At 35.7% G+C, this 27,442-nt stretch overlaps 1 protein-coding gene across 9 annotated transcripts in view; it reads right to left on the bottom strand.

Moving 5' to 3' along the window:
- DMD (dystrophin) overlaps positions 1-27,442 on the bottom strand; it is a 1,316,184-nt gene that overhangs the window by 247,291 nt on the left and 1,041,451 nt on the right. For all 9 annotated transcript variants that reach the window (XM_026096811.2, XM_064497835.1, XM_064497804.1 and 6 more), the window contains one exon: positions 15,851-16,040. In XM_026096811.2, coding sequence (XP_025952596.2) covers positions 15,851-16,040 — 190 coding nt within the window. The remainder of the gene's footprint in view (positions 1-15,850; positions 16,041-27,442) is intronic.

The following is a 27,442-nucleotide window of genomic DNA, read 5'->3' as shown; positions in this document are numbered from 1 at the left end:
ATGTAATAAAACTGCAATAATATTGCCTCTGAGTTAACTCTGCAATAATTCACTCTTGGTACAGCCATAATTGAGCAAACAGAAGCTGCTACCAGAGGCACTCTTTTCTATTATTTATTGTAATATTTTTTCATAATTTAATGAGAAGCATTTCAAAAGCAACATTTTTATCCTTTCATGTTAAATTAATTTACAATGCTATAAGCCACAAAGAAGACAGAGAAATCATCAGCAAAAAAGCATGCTAATAAAGACAGATTTCTTCAAAGTTTCAAGTGCTTTTTAACTAAACTCATAAAATATTTTTTTTTATTTCTGCCAGGTCCAGCTTGTCTCCATTCGTTCTCAATTACTTAGACATATAGTGAAAATAACATTACAATCAAAAAGCAGAAACTACATCAGGGAAAAAGAAATTGGGAATATAATATATTCTTTTAACCTAAACAAATCTGATATGTGTAAGTACATTTTATTCCAAATACCTGTCTGTACCTGGCATGCAAAATGCCACCCTCTAGCCTGGTGTTACAAAGATCTTGGAAAGATATCAATGATCAAATTAAAGAAGCCTCAAAAACAAAACTAAATTAAAAAAGAACCAAAATTAACAGCTTCCTCTCCCTTTCCTCCATCTCACCCCAACGTCTTGTTCAGAGCCTCCCTACTAGGCCAGATGGAAGAGGTGCTGAGGACCTGCAGTTCCTTTTGGTATCAAGGGGACTTGCAGCTCTCAGGATTATGCTTAGTTTAAAGAATTCATAGTTGTGGAAATGTGCAGGTTTCCTGTAACTTCTAAGAAGAACATGCTGCTTTTCTTCTTTCATGCCCTGATCACAAAGCTGGATTAAAACTAGGTCGTGATTCTGTTTCTGTCTAGGGCAGCATGCAGCCTGACAGCACTTAGGCGAAGAAAACCCGCAAGTTAGATATCTAATAGGAAACACAAGATAATGAAATAACAAATTGTCATATTATAGCTCACACTGCAGAAATAGTATTTCTCAGCAATTTTTTTTTCCAGAGGGTGTTAACCCTTCCCCAGTTTCCTTATTACTCAAAGTCAAGCCTAAAAGAAAGAGGCTAATTTTATTCCTTTAAACCAGTCAACAAGCAGGGATTTAAACTCTTACTTATGAGATGGAATTACAACACCACAGTTCAAAAGCAGAGATGAGCTGTCAAGGTTAACTTGCTGTTGTGTCTGTAACTGGCATAACATAAGTGAGAACAGGTGCATCTCGTAGCTTTGATCTGGCAACTTCCTGCAGGTTTTATTTTATTGGAAGAAACGATTTGCCATTTCATTTACAGGTTGGTGAAATACTCTGATCTAAACAGTAAAATAAATAGCAGGACAATGGTAAGCTTGCCCCAGCAAAAGATCTTGGAAATTCAACACTGACATTAGTGACTCAATCTTCTGGTTTTGCGCTTAGTCCTTAAAGACGTGTGTCTTGCTATTCTACGTGCTTTTCTGCTGAACTGTGAAATAGTTTCTGCCCACCAATAAAGCAGTCATTAAATTTGTGCCCAAACCACCAACAAGAGGTAGAAAAGAAATTTAAATAGGTTCAAAACTGTAGACAATGTATGCCATTTCTGGAGAGGATAAAACTTTTATCCTTAACCTGCTTGCACTAGTTAACTTACATTTGCTCCATTGGCAATATTACCCTAAAAAGCTGTAATATCTGATTCAGATATCAGAAATTAAATTTCTGACATTAAAAAAGAAGTAGTCTCTTTTGAGAGTTAGTTAAGTATTCAGAATTATATGATAACTAATTATCAGTGTCATCTGGCAGATCTTTTTGACTGATACCAATGTGTCAGTCAAACTTCTATAATACCTGTATGGACTTCTAAGGTGCAAAAAATATGCAAATTAGGAAAGGTACCAGAAAATAAGTCATCTTCTGACCTGATTATTATAGTAGCTTTTCAGTACTGATGGACTGTTTTGTTTTTGCATTATCTTTTCAACCATACAAGCAATATATAATTGAAGCAATTCGTTTTGTATCAAGACTCCAGATGTTTTCACTCACATACCAACACCTCTGGTGACTGCTCATATATCAGACTAAAAGCACTATAAATAACCAGCTGATTTTATAAGCAGTATATTCCTTTCTGTTATATTTGTTTGTAAATATTGTCATTCTGTCTTAGAGGCAGTAATCTAGTCAGCTGAAAGCTTCTGCTAATTTACTGAGGCAAAAATGGAGAATTAAGTTTCAGATCTCTTCTGCCATTCTGTCATTCCTCCAGTCTCTCCCATTACCATTCTGATTCAGCAGAGCTTTTCTACACAAAAGGAATGATACAGAAACTTATTGTATTATAGCAGCAACTTCAATACAACCTTAAATCCCAAAGATTAGAAGATCTAAACCACAAATAACCCCAAACTCCAGGTAAACTACTAAACCAGACATGGAGAACAGAGTTTGGCAGAAACGGTACTATAGCTGAAAAGGCCTGAGCTTGGTAAGTAAATCCTTGCAGAATAGGGATTTTATCACAAAACTTCACAAATAATTTACAGAGTTGCAATGATTCCTCTAGAGTAACTGTATCTCTTGGGGACACGGTCTTATGACATGCAGTACACTAAGGAATCCTTGTCTTTAAATGAAGAGGGACAAGAGAAAAATGACCTAGTTTCTCATAAATTTACAACACTCTTGAACAGTGAGTTCAGCTGAAGAGAAGAGGTCAAATCTAACCCAAAACACTGTTTCAAAATCCATTTAATAGGCTACACCAACCTGATTGGGGTGGTACTGCAAAAAAAAGGGGGTGTGAATTTTGGAAGTAAGCGATAACTACCACTTCAGAGAGCACATAGTGGAGCCATATGAAATAGTTTCCTCAGCTTTCCAACATCCTTCAAACTACCTGGATATTTACATGTTAATTTAAGTAATGGAGGATAATCACACCAACTTAGGCACATACTGTTGTCAGTTAATTAATCAACTAGTCTTCTTAGGTTCTCTCAAAGCCAGAGGAGATACAGGCTTCTCCAGAAGACAAGAAGCCCCAGCTCAACGGGGCAACACTGCCCTCTGGAAAGGCTCCTCCCTGACCATTGCCTATAGAGAGCTAGGAAGGACAAGCACCTCCACTCGGTTGAGTTGGGTGACACAAACCTCTACAGTGACACAAGTTCAAAGACATCTCTCAGGCTTTTGTCCATAGTCTAAAGAGGTAACACCATGACCTGCTGGGGCATTGTTAGTGAGATAAATGCAATGGAACGGAACTTATATTTGAGCAGCTGAGTTGCTCTCTAGAGCCCACTGTCTCCACTGATCTTAGTGTGAGCTTAAACATCTAGCTCGCACTTTCATCACAGACACCTAAATATAGCTGTCAGAAGCTGACTCCCACCTTCTCATCTGCTGTATTCCCATAAGGACAGATGGCAGATGTGCAACAGACTGGTTACATGGCCCCTAAAAATGTAAAGGCAGACAAAACACTGAAGATACGACATTACAAGATTTCCATAATTGGTTACTGGTTATATAACAATTGATACTTGGATACAAACAGAGAAACCTACGGCTGCTTGTACCAGTGTTTGAGGACATATCCTCATAACTGCACTGAAGAAAATCTGCTGATGATAAGGTTATTTGAGAAAATATATAGCCCACAAGATGAACGGATTATCTGACACCATTTAATCCTAAAAAATATATGAGAATATGTATGAATAGAGGAATATATATAATACATATAATAGAAAAATATATAATAGAAGAATTCAAAGAATCCTAAGTCTAATTTCAAGTGTCATAGGCTATAAATAGTACCATTAAACCTCATGCCAAGCAGCTCAATACTGCTATTTTGAGGTACTTGATAGATAATGCAACATCAGACAGTTCCCCTGTACCAAAAAGTATACATCAAATCAGAGAACTGAGAACATAAAGTCAGAAATTTTTAATCTAAAAAAGAATACTAATGCAAATTTAAGTAGCTATGTATTTTCATTACTATATTCAATCTCTGCAAATGCAGTCTTAAATATTTAAAGGAAAATATACAATTGTATTGTTTATTATACTAATAATTACAGTGAAGATAAGCCCAACTCTAGGAAGTTTACTGAGACAAAATACAGCAAAACCATGACAAATAACCATGCGGTGTTAAAGTTGTCTTTTAAGCATTTCCATACAACGTACATTTTACCCAAGAGCAAAACGTTGCCACAGTTCAGACTTCCTCTTGAAAGTTGCTATTATTTCCAGTGAAATCAGATGATGACCCACTGGAATCATCATAAAACAGACTGGTTAATACTTCTGCCCCATTAATCACTCTAATAAAATCTCTCATTTAGTTTTAGCTCATTCATCCTTTTCTTTGGATGCGGGGGATCTGTTTTAAAAGAGGCAAACCAAGCAAGGATGAGACATACTGAAGTAAGGATAAGGCCAGGAGCAAATGCGGGAAGTGTGATCTCTTTTGGTGCTTTTCAGTAATAAGTGCAAGCCATCTTTTCCATTCTATCTCATTTGTATTTGTGATTGTCCATGCTCTCCCCTAATAATCATACTTAATACAACACAGTCTCACACTTTTTACAACAACTTTTTCCATCTAATCTGTGTGTGAAAAATCTGCATTTAAAGCTGTGAGGGTTTGAATACTGATCTTTTGTGTTGCTTGCAGGACACAAATTATTGAAATGGAACAGTGATAAAATGTGTATCTTTCATTATTTCTACTACAAAATTTGAATTCGGTGCAGCTTTTTAAGGCTGTATCTATATTATCAAGGAGTATATCTGAAGTTTCATGCAAAAGAAGTCCATTTCATATGCTCTAAGGCTCTTCAGAAATGCAAACCAGAGCATGGTAAGTGACAACAATTGGAGGACTTGTTTCTAAAATGCACTCCTGGACTGAAATAAAACATTAATATAGTCATACCCTAAGCAGTTCCATTGTAATACTACTTTGTATTCAAGACTCCACTCTTTCTGACTGAGCCTTCCCATTCAAAATTCTGAAGAGTAACTGTTTTATACGAGAAATGCAATGAGTTTCAAGGAGGATCATCAGGCCTCTGGAAACTCTTCTTTAAGTTCTACGATAAAAAGAAGACACACGTAAGGTGACTTCCTTATCTTTGATACAATCAGGATCTCTTTCACAGACAGTAATAAACCAGAGCTGTTTAAGCCCAATTGTATTCTCAGAGCTCAAAACATGCTTCAGGACAGCAGCATTTATTTATTTTTTAATAAAAAAGTGGCATCAAGGTTGTGCTTCATTTTTATATGCTTATATGAGAAGAATCAAGAATATGTATCCTTTTTCTCCTTTTAATTAACTCACCACATCACATTATACAAGTGAAATCTCAGAGCCATCCTTCTGGTGCTCAATAAACTTTTTCAAGAGAAAAACATAAGTCAACTAAGTAAGCATATATTACATTATTCAACCCTTTTGACAAATGAGGTTGTTTTTTCACTTGACTATGAAGAGATCTGTAAATTAGAAATTAAAGGAAAAAAATTCTCTTTCCTCTTGTCTGCAAACACCCACTTTATGTGTGAGATTTCTGACAATTAAGAGTTGATTATTTCCCTGGGAATAAGTTTTAAGAATACTTACATCTCACTCTAGTGACTAAGTACTAGATCAATTAATAAAATAAGCATCTTACCATATAAAAGAAAAAATAACATTGATTAGGGTTTTAAGTTCAGAAACAAGAATGTCAGACACATAAATGTATCCACTCCTAGATAAGCTGCAGCATGAATACATTTACTGTTTTTATGATACAGATTATCCAAACTGAACTAATTAAAACAAAATGATTGATAAAAGTAGCAGCCTCTATGTATTGAGATAATTTGTTTGTTTTATTGCTGATTTCCTGACCACTTCTCTTTGATATCCAGCTAAGAAGAACAGCTGTGGCATTGCCATCCCCATTGAGAATCAGGATCTAAACTTCTCTGTGAATGTATTCAGCTTTCCACAAACGTGGCACCATGCAATAACTTGACTCTACACAGCTGCTCCATTTCCCATCTTTTCTTCTCTTCTTTCTGTGTTATTCCCCAGAGCACTGAAAGCCTCCTGTTCCCCTTTTCCACATCCTTTCCTACATCAAAGCACATCATGATATGGAAACGACACTGAAATTGCCATTGTTCATTGAATCAAGCAAAATCATAGTCTCAGAAGATGACAGGAATAGTAGTATGTTAGTATTATAAAATACTGCTTGACCACATACTTGACCACATACTGGGCTGTTAAGCAGTCTTCATGAAACTGTTGCTGCTCTGAGGGGAGTAAAAGAAACCACAAACTACCAAGCCCAATCTAGATGACAAACTGTAGGAATATAAAACTAACATAACTACAATTATTCTCAGAACTGATCCTTAGTATGCATTTCAAAGCATCGCCCATTTGCATGTCTTTCAGGACTTAAATGTTCAAACACATAAGTATACACTTATATTTATGTAAGTAGCTTCACTGATTTCACCAATTTTACTCATGTTTATAGGATAGCAGACTATACACTCTTCGAACCCACAATGTCCTTATCTTTGTGCCTTGTATAGCACACTAATCATAATGTAGTTGAAAGGTATGACATTAAAGTGTGTTAAGAAGCATCATCAGCCCTCTGTGCCACTAGATTATTTTATCTATATATAGTTCATAAAAATAATACTACAAAAAACCCCCCCAGAACCTGAATGAATACAGACACAATCCTGGAGGCAAAATCTTTTGTCCTGTTCTTCAGGTACACTTAGACACACTACACACTGGTATTTTGTCAGAGCTAACAGAAGTTACTTTTTTATGTCTTAAGGTGCTTACTTCCCCTCCATCAAATTCATTCAATTAAAAATACAGGCATTAACATAAAAGACTATTATTTTACCAAAATATAGGGTCGTACTAGCAAACTAGGAACTCTGGGTGAACAGACCTAACTGGAAGGACTGTGGGCTGTAGGAGTTGGTCTCAATTAGGAAGTGTGCTAGCAGTTCTCACTCTGTTCCCTAATGCATTGATCTGGTAATACACTACCAAGGTAAATCTCAATTAAAAAAAAAAAAATATTTCAGATAAGCCAACATTAGCATAGTAAAGAATCACCTGGATGATAGTTTGTGAGGCAAACTTTATTTCGGGCATAAGAGTAATAGACTGAGGGAAATACACTTGGAGGCCAAATGTTATAGAGTTTGATTCTGAGCATAAGAAAAGAAACCCCTATTTTAATTTCTGGTGCTCTGAAAAATGCTTGTAGTACTTTCATCATTCACCTCTAGCATTCACCTTTCCATTTCCCCACCAGTTTCTACACGTGAGAGTCATGAAAAAAGTTATAATTATTTTTTGTTATTTCTGGTCCTTTCTCCCTCACTTCAGCTCATTCTTTTACTATTCCTCCTCAATCATTTAAATGTATCATTCGCAAACTCCTGGGAGAGCCTTATTAAATTTTCTGAAGAAATAGCAAGAAAGGTTTCAGTTTTTCAGTCTCTCATATTAAAAGTTTTCCATTTTGAATGTGTAAGTAAAAATTTATTAGGCTACCGAATGACTAACTGTATGGCCAGTGATTATGTGATCAGATCAGAGATCACAGAAGCACAGAAAGGTTGAGGCTGGCAGGCACCTCTGGAGATCGTCTAGTCCAACCCCTTGTACAGAACAGGGTCATCTAGGGCAGGCTGATCAGTCAGGTTTTGAACATCTCTAAAGACGAAGACTCCACAACCTCTCTGGGCAACCAGGTCCAGTGCTCAACCACCCTCACAGTAAAAGGTTTTTTCCTGCTTAGATGGAATTTCCTGTGTTTCAGTTTGTGCCCATTGCCTCTTGTCCTCTCACTGGGCACCACTGAGAAGAGTCTGGCTCCCTCTTCTTTACTCCCCTCATCAGGAATTTAGAAACATTTATAAGATTCCCCTGCGACTTCTCTTATCTAGGCTGAGCAGGCCCAGCTCTTTCTGCCTCTCCTTGAATGTCAGTCTCCAATTCCTTAATCATCCTTTTGACTCTTCACTGGACTAACTCTAGTATGTCCATGTCTCTCGTGCACTGGGGAGCCCAGACCAGAACCCAGCCCTCCAGATGTGGCCTCACCAGTGCTGAGTAGGGGGGAAGGAGCACCTCCCTCCACCTGCAGGCAACGCTCTGCCTAATGCCGCCAAGGGTGCTGTTGGTCTTCTTCACCACAAATGTGTCAGATCAGACTTTAAATCCGTATTTATTACTTATCCAAAATGAAATAAGTCCAAGGAAGATGAAGACTTTTCTCAGTATGATCTGGGTGATCATGGACTTAGCTGAGATAGCAAAGATTCAGCTTTGTGACTTTGGTCTCAGTTTGAACGGTTCTGCATGTCTTCTATATTGCAACCATTGCCATAACCACTATGCATTAATTGGCCATGAGGGAGTTATCTCTTTCTGGCCAGGAATTCCACTCCTATCAAAGCTAAAAGAGCAGGTTCATAGAGAGTTCATTTGATCAGTCTGGCATTTGCTATTAAAAAAAAAAAAAAAAATCTCCCCCTCCCCCATGACCACCAAGCAATGTACCAAAAAATTCCTGTCTAGGTGTTTTCAATGTAATATCTACAGTACTTCACAAAATCCACATAACAACTTTTCGCGCTGACACAGTATTTTGTCCAGTCTCAGATCAGGCTGTAATAGCATTTGTGTTTAAAACTAAATTTGGGAAATTCTATTTTATTGTTCATGCAGTAAGATGGATCTGACAGCTGGTATTCCATTTCAGGTACTATGGAACAGATTTTATTTCAGAATTGGCAACCTGTTTCTGTAAAAGGCAAATCTGCAGGATTAAACATAAAAATCTAGGTGGAGGATGAGGATTACATTTGATTTTTCAAGCTTTCAGAGAATCATTTCAAGAAAAAGAAGATCAGAATTCCAGTTTCAGAATGCAGACAGGAAGTACTGGCAAATGAGTTACTATTAAATAACATAATCATTACTGAAATCAATTCAGCTGAGAGATACCCTCTCTCTTCCCTGTTGGCTATGTCCATCATCTAATCCATACACCAGATCACAAAATTAAGTGTGCTGGGCACACTTATCCGCATAGATAAGATCCTCCTGAGCTTTCTCTTATCCAGGCTGAGCAGGTCCAGGTCTCTCAGCCTCTCCTCGTATGTCAGTCTCCAATTCCTTGATCATTTTTGTGACCTTTTGCTGGATTCGCTCTAGTATGTTCGTGTCTCACTTGTACTTGCACCAACTCACAAAATTAAGTGTGCTGGGCAATTATATTTGTAAAATTATGTTTGAAATAGAGTTGCAAAGAATTTTATTGTCTCATAGGATCTATGCTGCTGAAGAGTAGAGATGAGACAGAACATTGGTCTACCTCAAATTTCTGCTATTGAGAAAATAGCTGCTTGGACACCTTAAATATAGACAGCTGAGATAACAAGCACCTTCAAAATATTGATAGGAACAGCAAAGCAAACAGCAAAGAATGCCTTGCCTGCAGTTCATTTCCTTTGTTTTATATAAAAACAATACTATGAAAAAATAAGGGTACCACCTATGCAATTCAGTCTTAAATAAAATTTAAGGCACAGCGTATTTGTCCTCTTATTAACAGCAAAACTCTTGAATCTAACAGAAAGCTACTTAGGTCCTAGGCTAAGCGAGCATGAAGGTGGTAAAAAAAAATTTCCTATGCATTTCACACTGACAGTATTAATGTTGCTTCATTTATCATATGCTGTCAGACTTCTAGGCTGTCTATGCTACAAGTGCTACATCAGTCAGCATCAAAGATTATTTCAGATACCTTTGGTAACCTATGTATATAGACGGGAGGCACTCTCAGGTTATTGTTTGAATACATGTCACACAGAGTATTCTTTGTCAAATTTTAGTTATAAAATTTGTAAATAAATACAGCTACATGCTTAATATAAAATGATTGCATTTGCATGATAACAAGATAAATCCATACTAATTTCAAAATTATATCTAATATTACATAAGCTGCATAAAATGTCAAATACAATTACCACTAAAAAGACAAACCAGAAGAGTAATTAACAGAGTTGAGAGTTCATATCACCATAACTTTGAAAGCAGAAAGTAAAATTCATTATTTTCATCTCCCTCATATAGTTCTGTATCAATCTAGACCTCATGGGGACACATGATGTATTTAAATTAGACAATAAAAAGCAACACATAATTATATAACTCCTTGGAGTAACTGGTTTGTATCACTGAAAATTCTCCAGAAAGCATTTTAAATGAGTGAATCACCTCAACTATTACATTGCTGTCAGTTCAGACAAATGATGCATGGAAATACATGCTTATATAAACAAATAGTGTATTTATAATGCAACAACTTAATGTAATTACATCATCAGGTAATCAGAATGTGCAGTTATGTTACTCTCACCCTTCTTCTGCTTCTGCTAAATACGAGGGAAACATTAATCTTCTTTTCTTTTAGTGACATTTGATCTAATGGTTCCTGAACATGAAAAGCAAAAGAAACACTGAAAAATGTGAGATTTCCCCAAACTAATTCTGTTTATTAAACACTATCTGCACAACAAAAAATTATTTTCCTAGCTGTTTAAAAAAAATACTGAGAGTTTGAGAGTGTAAAGCAGAAAACTGCTAGATCATTAAGGTGAAGATAAACATTTTTAGTGTCATAGAGAAAAAGCTCTTAAGAGAAAAAGCTATTATTAAACTCAGAGATTTAGGCTTCCAATACTGATAGAAAGAACTCTTTTATCAAAACTTCTTTTTAAAAGTTTTGATAAAAATTTTATTTTTCTACTGACTGCCTAAAAACAAAGAATTAAAACAGAATTATAACAGAACACTTGAATGACTGTTTTCACACTATCGAAGTCCATGCACCTGCATAAAGAACAAGACAGAGACCGCAGATCCAGGCCTATATGTGATATTTAACCATAACTTCTCTGAAGTCTATAAACCTAAGTATATGAAGTTTCTTTCAAAGGACTTGTGAGATAATGACTTCTGCTCAGAAACTAACATTTTGTTTTACTTCCTATGGTCTGGCTTCAGCCTGGCTGATGAGATAAAAACATCTGATTTAAAGTAGAAAACAAAAAATTAACCTGAAAATAGTAATTCTGGTAGAAAGCATTGAGAATCTTTCCTACGGAGGTGCAGGGCTTGAGAAAGATGCTTGCTGGGAAGCTCTCCTGGCCTAGATAGACACAGATACAGATATATGTCTACAAATACATCTCCAAAGGCACAACCATTAATGAAGCTGCAAGAAGTTCTCCCTTACAACTCCTTCTGCAGTGATCATCATGATAATATTGATCTTGCTGTTTTGAAGCAAATCCTTCTTTCTAATTGTTTAACTCTCCTTTTACATAAATGCGGTTTCAGATTTCCTGGTTCTTTTTCAGATTCAATAAGTTATCTGCACATAAAAATAAAATTCTGGTCTGGTCTTTGCTGGTCTCCTTTTATGCTCACTTGTGTTTGCACACATGGCATCTTTATTATTAATATGAGTAAGTAGTTGCAGTTTCTTTGCTTTCCCTTTTACTCTGCTCATTAACTCTCCATGCTAATTATCTTTGAATAAAAAATATAAATAGGCGTTATTCAAAACTCTGTCAGCTCCTGGCCGTTTAACAACTTTTCATGACCACTTCAGCTTGTCACCTCTTTGGATGATACTGGCACCTGAAGCATTTGCTGTTCAAAGCTGCTTATGAATTAGTCTGCTAGTGCAAATATTTAGTGCACTTATCTGCACACAATGGCTACATCACTAGTGTTTAATTTTACTGTCCTAGTGCTTTGACATGTAGTAAATATGAAAAATGTCTCACAATACTAGGTCTTTATTGACTTCTGTTGGTTAGTCTCATCTTCTGTTTGCAGTGAACTACTTATTTGGCTACGGCAGGAAACTTATGCATGAGATTTCTAACTGACAAGTTTGTGGATTCAGTTTAACAGCTGAATTAGAATCTCTTTTCTATGTACAAACTGCAAAAACAGTACTTTTTTGTCTTCTTCTTAATTTCCTTCCTTACTAATGCATTAAAGTGAAGTGTGAAAGTGAACTCTAACATGCAGAGAATGAAGACTGGAAGAATCAATGCAGTAATAACAACTGAGGAATAAATGAAAAGCCATACTCTCTTTTCTGACCAGTTAGTTGACATGAATAAAATTGTTAATTGATAAAATTTTACTTTAACAAGTAAAGTGCTTAATATTTCCTCCATTATCCAGTTTTGCAGCAACACAAATTGACAATATTTGCACCAGTACCAGGAAAATATATCTATCTGTGAGGGGAGAGCTTTTAAAATGAAGACCCTTGATAGACAGTACTGTGTTATGACTGATGCAAATATTGCCCATCTTACTTAATGAATCAAATTAATTTTCCTCAATTTCTTAGCTGAGTGCTCTCTTACGCTTTGCTCTTTTGGGGGGGGGGGGTCTTTTAAATTATTTCCTTATGTCATTCAAAATTTTCTTCTTGTTATTACTTTTTAATAAAAAGTTCCATATAAGAACCACCAGAGCATATCTGACTTGGTGAACTGTAAAACAGTTACTAGGAAAAATAAGACTGCAAAAGCTTGGGTATTTTGCCTTCAGTCAGTATACATAGTAAGTTAAACAGAATCAGGGAACATATCCAGGTCCTAGAATTTGGATGTCTATACCGATAAGGTGTAAGGATAGTTAAGAAGGGGCATGGCTTTGGCCAGACCAGCAAGCACTCTTCCAGACAAACACCAGGCACGTTTCTAGGTGACACCATTCCCAAAAGGCAGTTTGGATGTAATAATTCTAGTAAGAGAGCTTAATCAATGGATGCACCTTTTTTGTGACAGCTGGTCTCAGCGCGAGAGAAGGATCATGGACACGTTTAACTTGCAGGTATATTCACAGTTGGTCTCCACTAGTTTACTTCCACGCTTTGCTTGCAACTGGCTTTTACTGGTATTGTCTATTCACTTTGTATAAAACTCACTCATCAGGAGCAAAAATATGAGATACTAGTGGAGAAAGAGAAGTTTATGGAAGTTTGTGTTTTGTCCTCCACATAATACATTCCTCCAATAATGGTGAATTGCTAAAAAAACAGCGTTCGTCACTTGAGATTAATGCCAAGTTGTCAGAAAAAGCTGTGGTCACAACAACAGCTTCACACATGTTAACACATCGTATTACTGAGTAAACAAATGCATTGCTTGGTTCAAATCATTACAATTGACTTTCCTGAACTTAAAACCTTTGCTATTACCAAAGCCCCTATTCTAATAAGAGACCTGACTAAAAATAATGCTCCAATTACAAAGAACACATGCTAGTAAAAACCTACATCCTTTTAAATTAATTGCAGTTAATTACTATGTTTCAAGTCAGTGACAATTTAATGAAATGGAAGAAGATGCAAATCTTGAATAGCCACTTTACTGTAGCTCTAAAAACTTACTAGAAAAGGGCTTCCCTGCCTATGATTTTTAAACAAAGCAGCATTCTGTTTACTTAAACAGAATTCTCCTCATTCCAGTGGAAAAAACGAACTTTCCCTCTCCTTCAGCAAGAAGAAAAATAACAATTCTAATAGCTGCCAGAAAGGCATCAATCAGACTCCATTCAGGAGAAGGGCATTTCATAATCCGCTTGTGCTTGTGAATTATGAGATTTCTTCTGCAGGCTTAGAAACGCTGTAAAGAGTTTGACACAAGCAGTGATACGCAGATGCCTTAAGAAGAAACCCTGGTCTATCTAAATAGGGACAGAGCAGCAGACAGGTGCAAACGAAAAAACCCACAAGCAGTATCAAAATATTTCCCCTTCCCATTATTATTTTACTCACTGACTCTAACCAAAAGCCTAAAATTACTGTGCTATTGGTGGACAGATATGCACAAACACTTTGGGAGAAAAAGATAATAGAGGTGCTGTTGTTTTGCCTCTGCATACTAATGTTTCATCTGTTAATATGTCAGAATCACTGCTCTTGCACAGCCAAGATCAGCGAACAGAACCACGTTTGCTTCTTGAAAATGAAACAAATGAACACCCTACTATAGTTTTTGCCCTTTGTACCTTGAAAGGCTTGATATTTAAATGGCAAAAACCCTGAAGGAAGACTTGAACATTTAATCTTAAGGCTCAATTTAAGTGCAAAAAAAATCTTTGAAAGGAAACTCACTGTTCAAAACAATTGTTTACACGGCAGATTCTTCTGTATTTGTTGGGGGGGGGGGGGAGGACTTATTTTTACAAGTTATTTTTTCCTCTTGTCTATAGCTGTGGATGCTTCTTACACAGAAAAATTTTTAAAAGATACTAGTTGAAAAAAGAGCCAGGTCTACAAAGTTCAAATACATGTAAGAATGAAGGATTAGATATAAATTTTTACGAATCTCTATTTTGCCAAATGAGCCATTTTTTCAATGATCACAGCAAAAAAGTAAGCTTCTGCAAATACCAGATAATTCAAGTGTTTTAATGCCACTTACTCCCAAAAATGTAATCTTGAGAATAGAAAAAGATGGCCTATATTGGAAATTAACTGCTCTACAGACGACTATCTTCCATTCAAAACTGCTCTCCAGGATAATGCCAACTGAAGCGAGAAATATATAGAGACTTAAGATATGTTAGTATAAAATCAAATTAGTATAAAAAAGATAATTTAACCTATTCGTCATTAAAAATGTGATTCAAATTTCACTTTTACAGAGCACAACAACTCTGGATTTTGAGGTACAGAATAATGGAATTTAGCACCATTTCAGTGAAATAGTTAAAAACATGGATTAATACAACAGTGCAAAAAGAAGGCAGTATTGCCATCCAGGTCACTTCCTCAACATAATCACCTGTAATTATGATTTTTCACATTATCATAAATTAAGGAATAGATCCTTCAGCACCTTAAATTTCCAGTTTTGAATTTACCTTCAACATAAAAGTCAAGTACTGTCAAGGAATTTTGGACAAAGGGGCTCTGCCTTATAGACAGTCAACCTATCTCATATTTAAGATATCTAAGAACTCACATAGGCATGTGCTCCTTCCTCTCCTAACAACTGTAATGAAGACAGCACAATGAAACTACAACTATTTCAACAGTACCATCTCAACTAAGGATTTTTTTTTCCCTCAAGATTCTCTAGGACACAAAAATACAACATTCTCTCTTTTAACATTTTTGGTTTCTACCGGAAAACTGTAGAAACTGTCTGAAAAGCTGTCTGGCCATTAACAATGAAAAATTTAATCATTATCTCTCTTTATTATCGCAACAGAGCATGCTGACAAAAATCAGCCAAACACCAGATTAACTTAAGTATTTGAAAGTAATGGTGGGAAACTAATTCAGTTAAGCTACAGAGAATAAACTAGACACCATTTATATAACTTCTATAAATATCAGAAATGCTTACTAAACTCTCATGTGTGTCAAGTGCACAATTTAGGAATGCAGTTTGGCAGAATAATTCATTTTCGAGAGGTAAAAAAATATTTAAATGCCCATTTTGGCAACGTTTTATTTTTGTACTTTTTTAATGTTATGCTTCAAAATAATGTTCCAAATGTAATACATGTTGAAAGACGTCAGACAGAATCATCCTGTGTCTCACCTTAAATTTTTGCAACAATTTCCAAAGCAACACCAAATAATTCCAAATAATTTCAGTTTTGTTAAGCTGAGTAGCTGCATACTGAAAAAACATCATTCTTTTTTAAATCTGACAGGTCTCTAAACTGAATCACTTACCTGCCACTGTTTCATGAGTTCTCGAACTACTTTGGCATCCTCTAGTATCTTTTCTTTGTGTGTAGCATCCTGCAGGACATTAGCAGTTGTTTCAGCTTCTGTAAGCCAAGCAAGGAACTTTTCCAGATCCAGGTAGAATTGCTGCAACATCCGCAGAGCTGCTTCCAGTGCAGCTTCACGCTCACTAACCCTGTGCAAGTACAAACAGTCAAATACAGCACTCACAGGAAGAAAAGAAGTCTTAATCATTAAAAAAAATATATAACAAAGACACTCCATAAATATTTCATGTAGCAGTCAAGGTAAGGGTTTGCAGATATATTAGCTATAATGAAACAGCATGCACTGCATGTTTTGCAGGTAGAGTCCCTTTTTATCTTCTCTTGTGAGAAGAAATAATTGGAGTTCATCTGCTAAAAAAATCAAGGAAATTACTACTTTTTTTGAAAGTATCATACCTGAAACATGCACAATTGAAACAAATCAAAGTTAATTCCCTATTGTTCTAACCAAAGATCGCTTTCTTATTTGTCATTAACACTACTGTGGGAAAGCTTGTTTAATTTTCAGAAAGCACAAAATAGTTCCTCGCCACTGAACAGCGTGGCTAACTTAATTATTAGTTTTTGTATATTCAAACCTTTGGAGACTGCATTCAACACCTTATGCCCTAATAATACAGATTTGTTTTTGTTTTTTTAATATGAATGCAATATAAATTAAAAGAAATATCCCTATCAATTGTTTGACAAAAGTCCTTTTTTAATGCAAAGACTGTCTTATCCTTGTTGAAAGTCCAAATAATAGTTTGAGAAAGAACACTGAAGGTCCCAGAAATTCTGACGCTGAAACATCTCTAAGTGTATTTGTATTCTATCAGTATTTATGTGCAATGTAGGTGTCCTACATGTCCTCATTGGTTTTTAACATTAAACTTGAGCTAAATACCTATTTAGAAATCTGAACAGCTAAGAATGACATTCTGTTAATTAATATGAGTTTGTCAAGGCTACTTAGCTATTGTATTACATGCATATTTGTTTAACATAAGCATGATGACTGAGTAATATTTAAGCTCAGAAAATGCACAGTAAAATTACCTGATAATTTACACTACTTCAAGTGGAATGAATGCAATTCGATGCACATGTATGCCTAATCTACAAACCTATGGTTATCTGAATACTTCTGGATAGATATAATGTCTAATTTTGTGGATATTATGACAGAGACTAATATACTAGATTTTATCAGAAATAATTTCTCAAATTGTATTTTATCATAACACTACCGGGTAAGGTCATGAAATTCCTAAGTGCTAACCTCTTTGTCAAATCATATGTATTATCATGAAGTTGTACTCCTCAAGAAGTAAAGGCGTCATCCTACAAGCTAGTACATTAGTGGAAGTAAGAAAAAAAAATGAAAATTTGACACAAGGTTTGACATGTGTCACTAACTTGACATGTTTTTCAACAAGCATGCACGCGATTTGTGACAGAGGACTGTAAGAAAAAAAGATTCAGCCAGTCAGAATACCGGAGAGGACGGCCACTTACTTTCAGTGAAAATAAACCACCTTAAGAGTCAAATCTCACAATAGCTGTTTTCCTGTAACATTTCTCATCCTTCCACATCTTATTTGCTTTTCCCAACCATTTTGTGAGAAATGTAGTTTATCCTTGGATCTTTCCTCATAAACTGAGAAAGCTATTGAGTGCCCTGAAGCTACAAAGTCATCCACTGATTCTTTAAAACTTAAAAAAGGACTGGATTCTCATCTCAGAGTCACCTGTAGCCACCTAAAAGAATTCTCTACATCAAAAGCATTCTTCCAGTTTGGTACTGATTAGTCTATATGAGAACGTGTCTCCAGGAGCCTCTGAGGATGAGAGTGAACCACGCTTAGGTTCAGACTAGGGAAAACACTTCCTACTTTACCCTACATGGAGGTACAGCAGGCTTGTGGTTCAGCCACTATTCAAATTTAAACAACTGCAATAAAAAATATCTGTTTTTCTTTTATTAAACTAAAAAATAACTTCCGAGATATGAGAGATACCTAAACATACTGACAGTATACATAAAATCAGTAGAGACTTGGAGAAAACAGTAAGAAACAGAAAATCTTCTACCTGATAAATACAGTATTGACCTATATATTTCTCATTTTTTGCTCGAAAATATCTCATTTATTTGATAGAACTTGGAAACGGAATAAATGTACATAAACCAAAAACAGTTTATCCAGTTCTTCAGAGCACAATTCTCTTCTGAGAAGTTCTTTATAGCGTTATGCTACTTCAATTTTCAGTGTGCCACATGATGGATAATATTAGTGCCAGAAGTCTCTGCAGAATCAGGCCTAACATTTTCTTCACATGCAGACCTTTCTTCAAAATCTCAAAGGAACATTTTTAACTCCAATCAACCTGAATTATTGCAAATACATAGCAATGCTTAATGTCAGTGTTCCGCAAATACACTGCAATGTTCTGCAAACGTAAAAGCTCTGAGTGAGGGGTCATAGTTCTATGGGTGTGTATTACTTTTTGTATGGTATCCTGAGAAACAGGACCCAAAGTATATTCATCCACTTCAATAAATACCAAGGACGTTTTTAATCTAAAAAAGAAAGAATACAAGTCCAGATATGAAAAACACATTTGAAGGGAGAGCTAGCAGAAGTATTAACTCAAAATCAGAGTTTATGTTTTAGAGGAACTTCTAGACTATGATAAAAATATATAGCTTTTTATTGATCTGGACAAAAAATGAGTTTTTAGTTATGAAGAATATTCTAACAGTTCTATTCTATGATGCACAAAAATACTATGGTCATAATTCTTTTCTACAGAAATGTGTTGCTTATCCACAAGCATAATAACACACCCTCCAGAAAATACCCTGGTACTTTGCATTTTAAATTTTGCTACGTCTAACATGCAATTAACATTCAACTACATTGACAACTCTGCACTGTATCAGTAAGCCTCACTCTACCTGGTTCTCTAAACAGTTAAAAAAATTATGAGGTTAGAATACAGAAAAGAAGGTCTACAAATGAGAAATAAGGCTCTCTTAGTATCACATCCAGCATGTGATGAAACAAATCACACGAAATTATAGGGGAGATGAGAACATATATATTGAATAAGAAATTATTGCACAAAAACAAAATAAAGAGGCTTTCTTTTTAGCCTTTATCATCCAAATATGTTTAATTTCATAGTGAGTACAAGTTGTAAGAAAAGAACATGAAGTAAGCAGAAATATTGTTTACTGTATATAGAATACTCCCCAGAATATTACAAAATATTGATGAAATATTAAAAATAATCATAACAAAAATGATTTTTAATGGAATGATCCTCTTTTTCTCTGTTTGACTATGATGTAAACCTATATCCTCAGCGTTACTACCAGAAGCTTCTTATTCACAGGAGAAATACTAAAGGTAGGATTCATCTCATTTACATTTAGATCCCCACTACATTCCTTTTGCAAAACATGTCAGACAAGCATTTCTACAATATAATTCCTCCTCCCTTGTCTGTAGTCTGATGAATTAGCTTCAGAGACAATTTTTCGCTCTTGACTACAGCGATAAATTACATGACTAACTTAAGAAGCCTAAATTTTAAAGAACTAAATGTAAGTGGATCAGTTCTCATAGTTTCGGGACAGATTTCTGGAAACCAATGGCACCAGAGATAGTGCGACCGACCACTACAATTAGCCTATGAGCCTTGTTACGGGACAGAAATCATGATAATGTCTTAGGAATGTGTTCAGTGAAGGTTTCATGTTGAGCGAAAATGAAGGCAAGTCAGAGGAAGTGAATCTCATACACAGTGCATAAATGTGAGTGTTTACATGTGGAAGAAGCCTGTAACGGTTTAAAAAATTCCACAAACAAAAAATAAAATAGCAGCCAATGCTGCAATACACTGCTATGATTCTGAGAACTTCTAAAGCTTTTTTAAATGCAGCTGTTTGGGAAGATAAATGGGTGAAAATGCAGTTATCTGAAATCTAGGTAATCTTTAAGTCCATAAGCAAGCTACTGTATTATTAAGTAAAAGTCAGAGCCCATACTATGATGTACATCCAAAATAAATATATACAACAAAATACAAAATATTTACAACTGAATATCTTGCTGTGGAATCTAGCAAGAAGAGAAAGGGCTAAGGCACAGGGATGATGGTGTCAATAGAAATATTGCAGGAGTTCCTAATTCAACAGACCCAAACGCCATACAACACAAGGGAGATAGCACGAGTGAGGACTACTGAGATTTCTTCAGCTGCAGTAATTCACTGCATAACATGGAGTGAATCATCTACATTTTCTGAATATCCATTTGTCTATTTGAAGGTGTAACATTTATTCAGATTACAAGATGCTTAGAAACCCAAAAGCATAGTAAGTGCAAAGCATTATGCCAATGTACACTATACTCTGTATTAACACATACAGAAAAGTCTTGAAGAAGAGTGAGTACTGAAACATTTCATAGTGGTCTAGCAGAAATTTATGTACCGCAGGTGTTTTTTAAAGGCGATACAGTGGAGAAATTCAGCATATTCAATAGACCACTAAATCGCGCTTCCATCTGCAGGCTGTGCAGATCTAATACTATCACACTGAGCTGTAAAATAAAGCATCAGCAAGAGGTTTTCCTTCTACACTTCATGTGCTTCTCTCTATATATAACATCATTTTCTCCTTTCTGATATTACTATTCCATACAATTAAAGAAAAAACATGTTACCTGAATTTTCCTTTTCTGGGGCCAACTATCACAGGACAACTGGAGCTATATGTGTCTTCCTGCTAATATTGGACACAGATTACACTTCTTTCATGAGGAGCACATCCCTTCTGCTGCTATGACAGAGCAGCAATTGAAAAGCTTTACTGGAACATTTAATTTTTATTAGTAAATAAATTTAAGCTGTTACTGCTAACTCTTATTCAACTGCTTAAACTTGGACTAACAAAAAAGCTCTTGTAAAGAGGCAGAATAATTTAACCTCAGGCAGAGTAGGGGTAAGAGGAAATATCACAGATACGAAAGGAAAATAAGCACAAATTTTCCATTCAGAAATTTAACATGAAATTCTTAAAATAAATACTATGGATACAATTTTAAAATGCAAATTCAAAATAAACCATACTATTTTATTTTGCGACTACTGCTTAGAGGAACTTCCTCCCAGAATTTGGGATTTATATTCCCTAGTGCTATGTAAAGTTATTAATAGACGTTAAGAGGTGTTTAATTTGCAGATTAACTTTGGAACAGCTGATGCACATTAAGTCTGGAAAACTACGTTGAAAGAGCACTGTAAGAACTACTTGGTGCGTAGCTTTTCAGATCTCACCTAGCTTGCAACTTCATTCAGGGAAATGCAGCATTTTTCCAGTCCACACTTTTGCTTTAATGTGCCTTTTAGTTCAACCATCCAGACAGAGGTCACTGGCTTTCCTTTCCTGTAGAGAACTAGCACATGGATCTCGACTTGAGTTTTTTGAGTGACCGCCACATTTACGTACTATACCTCTATACCTACAATCTCTATTTTGTCCGGCTTGATGAGAAAGTGGTCTTTACTCAGTTGATCCTAGCGCAATGGAGACCGGTCACCATCATTTTACCACTGTAATATCACATATCTGTGGCTTCAGAGTTTCAGTATATGGATATAATATGGCCTTCCACTTCTGCTAACCTCCGCTCTTTCAAGGACAAATTAGATCACACCAAAAACCCTTCCTTAATCTATGCCCTGAAAGGGTTATTACAAGCTGGCAGGGTGACATTGTTTTAAAACACCTGTGTGGAGCTCTGAAATGATCCTCTATGCAGAAAAAGATTAGAAAGCCTCAGAGTGCAACTAAATACAGAGAGACATGTCAGGATCTGAGCCACTCTGGATCAGCATTCAGATGTAGCTGACATCCACAGACTCTTGGTTCCCACTATTCTGAATGAGGGACCGGGAAAGCTTTACTGCGCTAGTACAGGACTTTGCATGGGAAAGCTGGGCTTCAGTCATTTTGTGCTTTAGGCACTCTATATAAGGACTAAGGGATAAGCCTCATGAAAATGGTACTTCTAAAAAGGCAAAAGTAACTTGCTAAAATTCTCTGCTTCATCTTTATCACTACAAATTCCTGCCTGAAAACAGCTGCTGTGGAGAACTGGAGAGGAGAAAAAACTTTGTTTTGATGGTGGAAAGTGCTGTCAATGAACAAGAAAAAATGCCTTTGTTGGAGTCTGATAAGCACACTCAGGCACCATCCTGCTGATTCAGACATATGAACGGGATTCCTACCAACGACAACATATTCCTCCTATATTTCTATGTGCAATACCTCTCTTCCCTTCACATTTCTTTCTTGGCAATATGGTCTACTGGCTGAAAACTGAGTCTCTCTGCATCTTTAAATAAGTCAAAGGGCATCTCTGCCTTGGCTACACTACCCGTATCTATGAGGTAAGAATAACCAATGGAATAATTTTAAATTCTAGGTGTAACTGCCCATACAGAGAGATTTACTGCAACAGCTGCTGCAAAGTAAACTCAGTCAGCCATTTCTCTTTGTTGGTGCTCTTTATTTCTGGAGGCAAAAAGAACAAATCCCTCAAAACTGCTCAATATGGGTTAGCTTAATGTGCTTTGAGGGAGCCTGAAATAACCTACGAAACAATATTTTATCAGAGTGAGTCTATATCAGCCACCATACTTGGAAAACAAACCATACGTTATTCCTAACAACTTCCTATTGTAGCCAAGCTCTAAGAATGAAAAATATAATTATTAAGCATACTGTTATTTCATTATTCTTTCCTTGCCATCTCTTAGTGAAATTATACATTTTTATCTTTTAATATTTCATTATAAACCAGTCCAGCATCTGTTCAGCACCTACATAATTTTAAAGCATTAAAATTTTTATCCCTGTCAGAAAAATTGGGTGATGGATAGACTGAAGAGGCTCACAACAGTCCTTGCAATATTTTTTTCCTCCTAGCAGCTACAATCTATGTCCTATATTTTACTCATGTTTGAAGAAGCTTAACAGAAACAAAAATAAATATTCTCAAATTACTGATGATTAGTTTATTGATATTGAGACCATATTGCCAAGAAACAACTAAAATGACAACCAACCAGTGAAAATAATCTATTTAATCTTCCTTTAAAGGAAGAGACTATCCTTCTCCGGAATTTCTGCAACCACAGATGAGAATCCAATTCAGCAAAACTTGGTAAGACTATTTTAGTGCAGTTTTTAAAAGAATTAAAAAATACAACCAGCGCGACATTAAGGATAAGTAAGTGAATTTGAATTTGCAGAATATCTTCTGCCTTAATGTAGCTTTTGGAGCTACATTACTTTTTGCCATTACTTTTTGCCATTACTTATTCCATTCTGCATTAGCAGACATCATTCTTGGCCTATGTAAATTCAAGAATTTGCACTAGGTGCAAACAAAAGCATATTTTAGTATGTATTTCATTTGCCTTCATCTAGCAAGTATAACAAAACCAGATGGAATAATGGCTATAGCATTTGATAGGGTCAAAGAAATATAATTATTTCATATTCAAAAACACCCTGTTTCATCAACAAGACTAATATTTAACAAAATATTCAGCTAAGTACCAGTTGTGACCTCCAACAAAACAAAATAAATCAGATTATACAGAACATTGAAACAGTAGGAAATGAGGATAGAAGATGAAAACAGTTTGAGTATTTTTATTATTTTAATTTTTTGGAAAAGTTTCAATGTACAAAAAGACATTGGGTGTCTTGAGATAAGAAATCAAGAAGGCAGCAGTTCTGCTTTAAATATTTTAATAGTATAAACAATTCATGTCTGTACAGTTTGGTGCTACTGAAAGTCATCCTATTGATGCATAAAGATACAGTCTGGAAACAGAAAAGTTACCTTCTTTCGGTTCTTATTTTCCCTCAAAGTATTTGAACATGTGCATCAGGAAATAAGCAGGAAAGAATGAAAGGAGGAGACATACATAAATAAAATGTCAATCTGCCTGTCAGTCAATATGATAGAGTGATAACAACCCCAAAAATAAATACAGATAGACTACACAGTCTTAAATGAAATGAATGATATTCTGGAAATAGTAAGTGAAAACTGATCTTGGGGAAAGAAGAAGAGTGTAAAGTGAATGAGGGAAACCAGGCCCTCGAAAATAAAAGACATGGTGACATATGGTGACACAACAGAACCATGCCCAAGCAAGTAACATTTAAGTCGAAGGCAAAACCCCCTAATTTTGCGGACAAAGTCTATAAGCTAATATCTCTAGCACATTGCAACAGAGAGGCACAGTCCTTAAAACATGCTGATCTTTCTGTGAACTTTCCTGTAAGTCTACAGCCATGGACTCTGAAACGGAGATCGCTGCCAGGCTACAGGTCAGCATAGGGAGTTAATGAATTCGTAACTGTAGCTAGCAGCTGTAGGATAATGGTAGCCTTTGTTAGAACAGCTGTTTTGGCTGTATCACCTCTATCACAAACTAGCTTACAAAGCAGGAACTTTGCCGCCAAGCTGTTGGGAGTATTTATATCATCTACTTCACCTGTCTATGGAGAAAGTCTGTAGAGCAAGGTGAGTTCCTCCAGAGGGCAAATGATATCTATCCAGGGTACTCTGAACCATAAAGCAAATTGCTTCTTTCTGTTGACACTACAGGGAACACAGCGAAGTTAGGTGCCTCCTCTGTCTTGTATTTTGCGCTAATAGGATTATAGTAAGGCAGAATTAGTTTGGACTTGCTTAGCAGAACTATATTTTACAGATTTCTCCCCAGCAGCCCAAATGTTCTGCTCTGTGTGAGAGAAGTTATCATATCAGAAATCCCTTTAAGAGAAATGGCAAGAGGAAGTTGGCACGATCTTAAATTCTCATAAAACGGGGGTGATAATCTCAAGGTTTCTCTCATTTAACTACAAAGTCATGCAAGGAAAAAAATATCTCAGTGATAAAAGCCTGAGAGGCTTGACCTGCTCGCAGCTGGATTCTGAGGAAGCCCGTGCTGGTGACCACCGGCACTTCTGGAGCTTGGGATGGTGGCTTTAGAATTAAACCTGGACAGAGAGAGCTCCAGCTCCTGAAGATGGGGCTAGAAAAGAGGTCATGATGCGGGAGAATAATTTCAGAGAAGGAAAATCAGAGTAGACTCTACCCAAAACCGGACTGCATGGAATTAACCGGAAAACTTGGTTCATCAAGAATATCAGGATACAAGAATAGTTTGTAGCAGTATCCTTGAGGCTCTAATATGGACCTGAATTTTAGAAGATATTTGGGTGCCTTATGATTTCAATGGGGGTAAAGCAATTAAGTAGACTTTAACTGATGAGCTAAAGTCTATAAAATGAGGAAAAGTTGTGTGTAGCCATGAAGTTTCAGATCATTTTTGGATATTAATCTCTTCTACACCCTTACTTGTCAGACTGAGAAGGATTGCTAAAACAGAAAAAATAGCAGATTCTGGAACACAAAATCACATACCTTGATTTTTGTATAGGACTTTTAAATAACTTCTTTTCAAATAACCATCTGCCATTATCAGCACACAGGATCTATGTTATCACAGAGGGAAACTCCTCACTGACCTTTATAAAAATAATTTCTGTCTCCTTATGCTCTATTGACTTATGAGATCCCAGAATGCCTTTTAAAGGCATGGCAAGCATAGTGAGAGTTAGAGGGAATTTTCTTGGACAGACTTTTCTTGCCCATATTGCTTCTGACTCCTTTTCCCTTCTTGCCTTGGCATGGGTCTACAATTAAATATATGTAAAGGTGCACTATGATCATCATAACTACAGATTATGAGACTGATACTGTGAACTACAGAAGAATCATCAATGCAATTAAGTAGATCATCTGAATTTCTTTAAAAATTAATTACAGGTTATATTTTACATTACTGAAAATAGTTTAAGTTTAAGTTTACTTGGAATTTCTAATGGACTTTCAAAGCTTTCAATAAAATCGATCATTTTACAGAAAGAAAATCTTAAGAAACCGTAGGTTAAAATAGGAAATCTAAACAGAAAACCACAGTGGACATACGAAGTATCATTAAAGTTGACTTGTACATACAGAATTATGCTCTGATGGACTCACTCAATACAGTTGTGTAAACAGCCCTTAGTCTAAACTCAGAAGGAAGTACCTTTTTTTACAAAATTCCGTCAACTTGTAGCACAGATTCTAATCTAACCTTCACATCATCCAAGTAATACTACAACAAAATGTGGGAAGATAGGATTTATTAATTGTAGTATCTTTATTAAAGGGAGAAGCCAGAGAAGGAAACTTAAGCAAACAAAAAGAATAAACTGGTCTCTTATAGTACCAAAAGAAGCAAAAAGGTCATTGTTCTGTTTAAGTCCTCTTCATACTTCCCAGTTTATAATACACAGAATCAAGCTTTTCCTTGAATTCCAACACATCTCATTCTTTTGAGATCTCACAGGAGTCAACAGTGGCATCTAATAAACAACACATTAATTACTCTGGTACAATTTATTAAGATAAAATCTTGGCTTACAAACACAGTGAAGTGTAATTAAAACTGATTGTGAAAATAATTAGGTTCTAAAGGCACTTGTTTTCTTACTCTTAATTGCTGAAGAAACAACTAAATTTAATAAGACTGTGAAATGCACTTACGGCATTACATGAAATCAATTAGGATTCGCAAAGGACACTATTAAACAGTTAGTGCAGTTTTCATTCAAAGGCGCAGCCTCCAAGGGTTGAGCTCGGTGGCCTAGCAGAACAGCTATTTGCTACCATGCAAGAGAAACAAGCCTCAGCTTCCAAATGGGGGAACTTATCTCACAGCACTTACAATTCTTATTGTACCGTGCATCATCTAAAGTTAAGTGGCAACAATAAAAAATAAACATGTAGATAAACACACACATTATAAACACATAGATAAACACACACATTATTCTTTCTACTCTAACACACTGACCTGAATTAGTATTCACATTATGCAAAGATGTTGACAGATTAGATTGACTCTAGACATTTTTAAGCAACTGTGCTGGTAAGTCAATATATTTCAAGAAACATACAATGTCTAAGAAAGAAAGAAAAGTGACAGTCGAGGTCCAGCTCAGCAATATTCAGTTTAGAAGCAACTGAAAACCAAAATTAGTCAACATCTGGATAAGAAGGAGAGAAGGCAGAATGCCTACTGTTTCCTATATTGATAATCTAATATAGTAATACTAGTTGCAAAGAATTACTCTATATCCTACATATGTAATTATTGTTTACAATTCAGGAGGTTTCAGACTCCTGAAGAAAACTGAAGTATAGAATAAGTTTCCTACAGTAATGGGATAGTGCAATTACAATAGTCTTACTACAGAAAGATTGTAACATATGAGGAAATATAACTGGGGTAGTATGAGAATACAAAGTAATACTACTAAATAGTTATTATGGAGTTTCTACAATATTGGCAAGGTATTAAACTGGATTGTAACTTGGGATCTGTGAAGTCAAATTAAATA

This window comes from Dromaius novaehollandiae, chromosome 1, assembly GCF_036370855.1.
Source record: "Dromaius novaehollandiae isolate bDroNov1 chromosome 1, bDroNov1.hap1, whole genome shotgun sequence".
NCBI classification, from domain to species: domain Eukaryota; kingdom Metazoa; phylum Chordata; class Aves; order Casuariiformes; family Dromaiidae; genus Dromaius; species Dromaius novaehollandiae.
Note: the sequence above shows the minus strand (reverse complement) of the source record. Positions and strands in the feature narration are given on the sequence as shown.